We start from the raw sequence: 7,432 nt of genomic DNA, 5'->3' as shown, positions 1-7,432 counted from the left end.
ACTATCTTTTTCATCCCATTTCCATTCTTTTTTAGTACTTATTTTTGGAAATAAGCTTTTAGTGTATTCTGTTATATTTTTTTAAAAATCCTTGATCAGAAATATAATTTATACACCTTAAAAATCTTTGTAATTATTTTCTATCTTCTATTTTATTAGGAAATAAATTTACCTTTTCTAGGACATTTGACTGAAGTTTTAGCTTTCCCTGAGTGGATAGAATTAATCCAAGAAACTCTATTTCTTGTTTTGCTATTCTTGCTTTCTTTTTGCTAAGAACTAATCCTTTTTCTTTACATCTTTCTAAAACTATTAATAATTTTTGAAGATGATCTTCTCTATCCTGTTTTGTAAAAATTAGTATATCATCAATGTACACTAAAACAAATTCATTTAACTCTTTTAGATTTTCTTCCATAAATCTTTGATAAATACCTGGGGCTTGTTTTAATCCGAATGGTAATACATTCCATTCATAGAGCAACACACTTGTTGATTCTTTTGTTGGGCAAGTAAAAGCAGTTAATTTCTTTGTTTCTTCGTCTAAACGAAGTTGCCAATATCCTGATTTTGCATCAAGAGATGAAAACCAAGTTGCTCCTTTGATTTTTTCTAAAATAGAATCTTTTCTTGGAAGTTTATGAGCATCACCAATAGTTGCTTCATTCATCTTCTTATAGTTAATAACCATTCTTCGTTTTCCCCTTTTAATTTCATTATTGTTTTCGACATAAAAGGCTGGAGCCGCATGAGGACTTTTACTTAGTCTTATAATTCCTTTTTCCAAAAGATCTCTACATTCTAGTGAAAACTCTTCTCTATCTCTTGCGGAATAAGGAATTTTATTTGGAACATTTATCTCTTTTGTAGGATCTTTTAATTTAATACTTACTAATTCGTTATTTGTATTTTTAATATCTAAAGGATTTTCAGCACAAATTTCATCCAAAAGTTCTTCTATCTTTATTTCAAGATTATTTTTTGGGATATTTATCTGAAAGTATAAATTTAAATAACATGCCTCTAATATAGAAAATATTTTAAATTTTAAGATCTTATCTATAGTAGTAGTCGGTATTTTTATTCGTTTTGATTTTTGATTTATTGAAGAATCGTGTGGAGCTTTTAAAACTATATATGTTAATTCTTGAATGAATGGATGATATAGCTTTAAAAAATTATTTCCTATGATAAAATCCATTCCAGAATCTAACATATATATAGATGGAACAATGAACCTATAATTTTGAATAAAAATTTCAACCATCTCTGCTTTTTGGTTAATTTTATGTATTGATTTGTCAGCTATTCTAACTCTTAATGGTTTCTTTAATTTTTTCCAATCAAGTTTTATATTTGAACTAGCAAAGCATTGTGTTGCTCCAGAATCTATGAAAGCATTTATAAACTTTTCTGTTATTTTTATGGTAATAAATGTAGCATTATTACTCAGTCTCTGAGTCTGTTTCCGAGACATATTCAAAAATATAGTCTAAGTTATCATCAGATTCCTCTAAAGGTTCCATGAAACAAGACTTAGCAATTTCTATTTGTTTAGTAAGATCCTTTTTATCCTTCTTTTTCGGACATTCATTTGCATAGTGTCCTTCTTCTTGGCAATACCAACATTTACAATTTTCTTTTTTATTCGGGCAATAGTTATTTCTTTGTCTTTTGTTTTTATTATTATTTTCCTTTCTAAAATATCTATTTTTTCTCCAGTTTGGATAGTATTTTCTTTTTCTAAATTGATATTTTCTTTTTCTTTGAAAATTTTTATTAAGACCATATTTTTGAGGTATCTCTTCATTATCTTGACAGCAGATTCTAATTATGTTTGCAAATCTTTTTTGAGTTGCTTCTTGCATACAACGTTCTTTTATTTCCTCTCTTATTGCAGAAGTTGCTCCACCAAAGTTATTTTCAGTTGTTCCTCTATTTATTTCTCTTATAAATCTTCCCATTATAAATTCATTAGCAGAATATGGAAGTTTTGTTATATACATACTAAGATAATGATTTTTATCTTCTTCTTTTAATTTCTAATAATGTATTCTATATTCACATATATAAGACTCCACATTACATAGATCATATATCTGAATGTTACCTAAATGGTTTTTTGCTTCTTGATATTCTTTATTATAAACTTCTTGTCTATGATCTATAATATTTTTTCCAAAAAATTCCTTATATAGAATCATCATTATATATAATATCTTATCATAAGCTGTAGTTTTTGTTGCTAATTCTTCTATTATTTGGTTTTCTATTGATGTCATATAATCTCTTATAGTTCCTTTAGTATGAAACCCTATGTAATTCCAAATATCTCTTCCAGATAATTCACTAAGTTTTGGATTAGTAAAGGCTTCTAATAAAAAGGAATTCAACCAATTTTCGAAAATTTCTTTTTCGTTCTTTTTGCAGTCTAAATCGAGTATTCTTTCTCCTTCCATTTCCTGGATTTTAGGAACATATTTTGATGGTATTTTTGTATATTTTGAATCTTTATTTGTAAACCCTTTTTTAAAAGCATAATTATCAAAGCCCGTTTCCCATTTAAATTGAGATTGATTATCCTTAGATGTTCCAGCTTCATTTTTTACTTGTATTGGAATTGCTGGTTCTTCGTCACTTGAATAATCTAGAATGTGTTCTTCATTTTCTATATTTTCAGAATTTACTAATTCTTCTTCTATTTGAAAACCGTGTTCCATAATATTATTTTCTTGAGCCATTTTTAATTGTTTAAAAAGCATTGTAACTTCTTCTAATTTTTCTTCAATATTCATAATTTCAATGGTGGTTTTACTTTTAAGTCTGTTATGTTGATTATATTTTGGAATTTTTCTTCTTTGGAATTCTCTTTTTCCTTATTTCTTTGAAATTTTATGGATATTAATATTTCTTCAAGCATATCTACTATAGAATTTAATTGTGGGTTAAAAGTATGATAAAGATGTGGGGAATCATTTTCATGGTAGTATTTTTTAGAAATTCCGTGTGAAAAATAAGTTTTTTCAGGTTTTTGAAGTCCTTCAATAAAACTTATAGTAAAATAAAGATTTTGAGAAAAATCATTTTGTATTGATTTTAAAAATTCGGTGTCATTACAGTTAATATTAGTTAAAATCATTAATTTTTGATCTATTAATTTTGATAACTTAATTATTTCTTCTCTTAAATCTTCTAATTTACTTTTTTCCATTAGGTGACGCTTTTCTTTGTGAAGAGCTACGGTTTTAAGTGAAAAATGTGGCTTTAAAAAGTGTGGTTTAAGTAAGCAAATCTTTAAATCTATACAGATTTAGATCTGTACCATATAATTTTCTATTTTTTAAAATTATGATCCATTCTATTTTGACAGTATAGATTATCCATGGTATAAAAGATTTATAAAATTAAAATATTTTTACAAAAAAAGTAGGTTGATAAAAGTCTGTGGCTAAAAAGATTACGGTATCTATAGATAAAAAAATCAAATAATAAGATTTTTAGTTATTATTTTTATATGAAAAAGTCTAATTTTTTATTAATAATTAATTTTAACATTCGTTATCTAAAATTTAAAATAATTTAATGTGTATATTTTTATATTTAATTAGGTGTTAACTGTTAAGTCTGTTGCACAAATAAGAATAATTAATTTTTATACTTGCTATTTAAAAATAATATTTTTTTTCATGTGTATATAAAAATATAATTAGATATTTGCATAAAAAATCATACTGATAGTTATAAAATTAACTCAAAATTAATTTTTTTAAAATAATTGAATCTTGATTCTAACTTTTAATTATAATATTAGTATTCTCTCCAAATTGTATGTAATAAATATTTAAAAGAAAATAAATGAAAATATAGATTAAAAAGATAAGCGATAAAAATTTAAAACTAAATAAAAAATTATGTATATAATAACAATAATAATAATATTTTTTATTTAAATTATATTATTTTGTTAATTTTATTTTTTGTAGAAGAGAAAGATAAAAAAAATAGAGAATGAGAGAAGAGAGAGAGAGATAAAGATGAAAAATGAGAGTGAGAGAGATGGTTTGTAAATTTTGGAAGGAAAAAATTTACTTTAATTGTAAAAAAATATCAGATGATATATTTTGATTTGTCAAATTACTAATATAAAATATAAATTATATATAGAGGAAAAATAGTAGAGAGAAATAAAAGAATGGAGAGAGGTAGATGAGAAAATTTATGAAGGGAGTTTATTAATTTTCAAAAAAAATATTTTCTCTCAATTTTAATAAGAGAGTGTCATGTTGAACATTTTGATTGTCACACAGATACAGTTTTTTAAATTCCTTATTCTACGGGATATTCACACACATTAGTGAATCCCAAACCAAAAAGAACGCTGCCAGCTTAATTCTCCATCTCGTCTTCATTGGTGAAAACCATCACCACCTTCCAGCTGAAGCACTCTCTCGTTTTGCATTGGTGAAAGGTATTATTATTTTCCACACATGTGTTTATGTAATTTGTTAAGAAATATCATGTTCAACATTTTTAATTATATTTTAATTTAAACATAAAAACACTCTGCTGATTTAATTGGAACAAGGTTGATCTTATTTAATTTTATTAATAAAGTTGTTGCAAATAAAGTATATAATCAACAATTAATTTAAAATTGTGTTGTTATTTTTCGATTATAATACATCTGATAGTATGATATTTTATACAAAATATTTTTAAAACACATCTAAAATCAGTCAACTTTAATAATACAATATAAATGTTAATAATACAATTATGAATGGTCGAATATAATTATATACATAAACTAAAATATTTTCAATTATAGTTTCTTTTTCAATTGTAACACATCTAAAATATTAAGTTATACAAAAAATATTTTTAAAACACATCCAAAATCATAAATCTAAAATTTAAATTTAAACATTAAAAAATAATTGTAACACATCTAAAATTATGAAGTTATACAGAAAATATAAAATCATAAATCTAAAATCTAAATTTAAACATTAAAAAATAATTGTAACACATCTAAAATTACGAAGTTATACAGAAAATATTTTTGAAACACATCCAAAATCATAAATCTAAAATCTAAATTTAAACATTAAAAAATAATTTTTTTTTGGTGACTAACATTAAAAATTAATTGTAACACATCTAAAATTACGATGTTATACAGAAAATATTTTTAAAACACATCCATGTGCACTTTTCGATTTTGGATGAACGACAGCGGAGAATGACTTCTCGATGTGCACCTCTGAGTTTTCCATGTGCGCCTTTGAATTTTCGACATGGCGCAAACGCGCTTCTTTGAGTGTTTTGTACGAGTTTAATTAATAATTTGATAGTTTAAGGTTTATTTTATATTTTTAAAATCAAAATTTTGAATTTTGAATAATTTGATTTTTAGATATGTATTTAAATTATAATATATTAATAATTAAATATATTAAATCTGAAACAAAAATTTAAATTTTAAATTTTAAATTTTAGTTTTTTTAGATTGTATTTTGAATGTGTATTTAATTTTAAAAAGACAATAAATCTATTCATAATTTTTAGTCGTGTTTATTTTAATTTTTTTTAATTATTGTAATAAAAAGCTGAATGTTGTAAAATTTTTAAAGGATACCTAGTTAAACAATTTATGACAGAGCTAATTTTAGGATTTGTCCAATTGCAGAACAACTTTCTTTTCTAGTGAATGGCTGCGGCATGTTTTGTAATCCCAACTTAGAGAATGTTGCAGAGCAGCCATGGGGGTAACTTGCCAAAACGGGGAGGAAGAGTTTTTTTAATTTTTTTTTTTATTATTTTTGTTGTTTGGACCCGCCGGAAATACGAATAAGACAAGCCACACCAAAATAATAAGAGAAAGGCACACAACAATGTTTAAAATAACAGAACAAAAAGCTGCAGAAGCAAAACTTTGAATAGGAACCAAATTTTAACAAGGCTGAACCAAGCTCTCAACATAATCAAATACATCGAAGAGAAGATTGTTGGCCAAGAAATTAACGCGTTTAACACTATTGTCTCTTCGGTCATAAAAAACTTCCTCAAAAAGATGACTGCCTCTCAACATGAAGATATTTCCATCCTCAAATATAAATCCTGGAAATAGCGTTTTAACAATACCGAGATGGTGAAAACTAATCTTTAGCAATTGAGTCCAAGAATTTTCATCTCCAAACTCCTTCATTTGCCATGCAATAAGATGAGTGTTCTTGTAATCATGAAGAAGATACAGGCTATTTCCCCAAACTCCCAGAGTTGGCTGTTGACCGGGGATCTCATCGATACCCTTTGGAAGCAGAATCTGTTTATGTGTATCAGATTTCAGGTCAAAAGAAACAATCATTAACATATCAAGTGTAACAGCAGCCCAATCATAATGAGCTCCATGCGGGTTACGGAGACCTAGCCAATTAAGAGTGCCACCGATGAACTGGCCATTATCTTCACATGAAAACGGAAAAGCAGGGAAACTGTTGGCCCTTTTCCAAGAACTGCCACCGAAGCTATAAACTTGCGCAGTTACTGTTCCAGAAGAATCCCGACTGACAGTCACTACCTTGTAACTGTCACTTGACTCATCATACCCAAACCCAAAAGCAGTATGCACATTGACACGTAAGCACGGCGAGTTCTCTGAAATAAACCCTGTGAGAGGGTTCAATAAACGCAACCAGATATCGCAAATATCCTTGTTGGGGTGGCAAAGAATACGGGCCACACAAACCAACCCGTTGCATGAACCCGAAACCCAGTCTTCTAGGTGTAGAGAGCGGCGATTCTCTTGAGCATCAAGAGTGGATGATGGATTTTGGATGAAAGATTCAACGGTAGTCAACACTAAGCCCCGTTTTTTTTCTTCGTCGCGGGGGAAAGTTGGTGTTCGCGTAGACAGGAGGATGGCATTATTGGGTGAACGGTGAAGGTGAAGTTTGACGAAGTGAGGGTGGGAGATGATGGAGTTCCATGACTTGCACACAAGCTTCAGGCGCGTGACAGGCTTTGCAGGAATCCAAGAGAGGATCTCCATCACCACTTCACACAAGAAGAGCGCCGCTGTTAGGTGTTGAGCCGCCATGTGCATACTCTCAAAATGCAATTGCAAATGTAGTTTTGGCACTATAAGGTAGTTTGATAAAGCTTTTATTTTTAAAAGGTTTAGTATTTATATTTGTTAAATTAAATTAAAAATAACTTTTAATAAATACAAGTAGTAATAATTATGTTTGGTAAAATAATTTTTAAAATTTAAAAATATTATAAAAGATATAAATTTAATTGTTAAATTTAAAAATTTGTTAATATTAGACTTTTAAATTTTAAATTTTAAAAAGTTATACCTTAATTACTTTTAAATAATAATAATAATAATAATAATAATAATAATACAGATTAGTTTATTAATTTTTTT

General features: G+C 27.0%; 1 protein-coding gene across 1 annotated transcript; it reads right to left on the bottom strand.

The window, feature by feature from the left end:
- Positions 1-5,953: 5,953 nt before the first annotated feature.
- On the bottom strand, positions 5,954-7,099 carry LOC112786603 (F-box/kelch-repeat protein At3g23880-like). Its single transcript, XM_025829973.1, has one exon. It carries the CDS (start codon positions 7,097-7,099, stop codon positions 5,954-5,956), a length of 1,146 nt encoding a protein of 381 aa, XP_025685758.1.
- Positions 7,100-7,432: the final 333 nt, after the last annotated feature.

The sequence above is a fragment of the Arachis hypogaea genome, chromosome 20 (genome assembly GCF_003086295.3).
Source record: "Arachis hypogaea cultivar Tifrunner chromosome 20, arahy.Tifrunner.gnm2.J5K5, whole genome shotgun sequence".
NCBI classification, from domain to species: Eukaryota; Viridiplantae; Streptophyta; class Magnoliopsida; order Fabales; family Fabaceae; genus Arachis; species Arachis hypogaea.
Note: the sequence above shows the minus strand (reverse complement) of the source record. Positions and strands in the feature narration are given on the sequence as shown.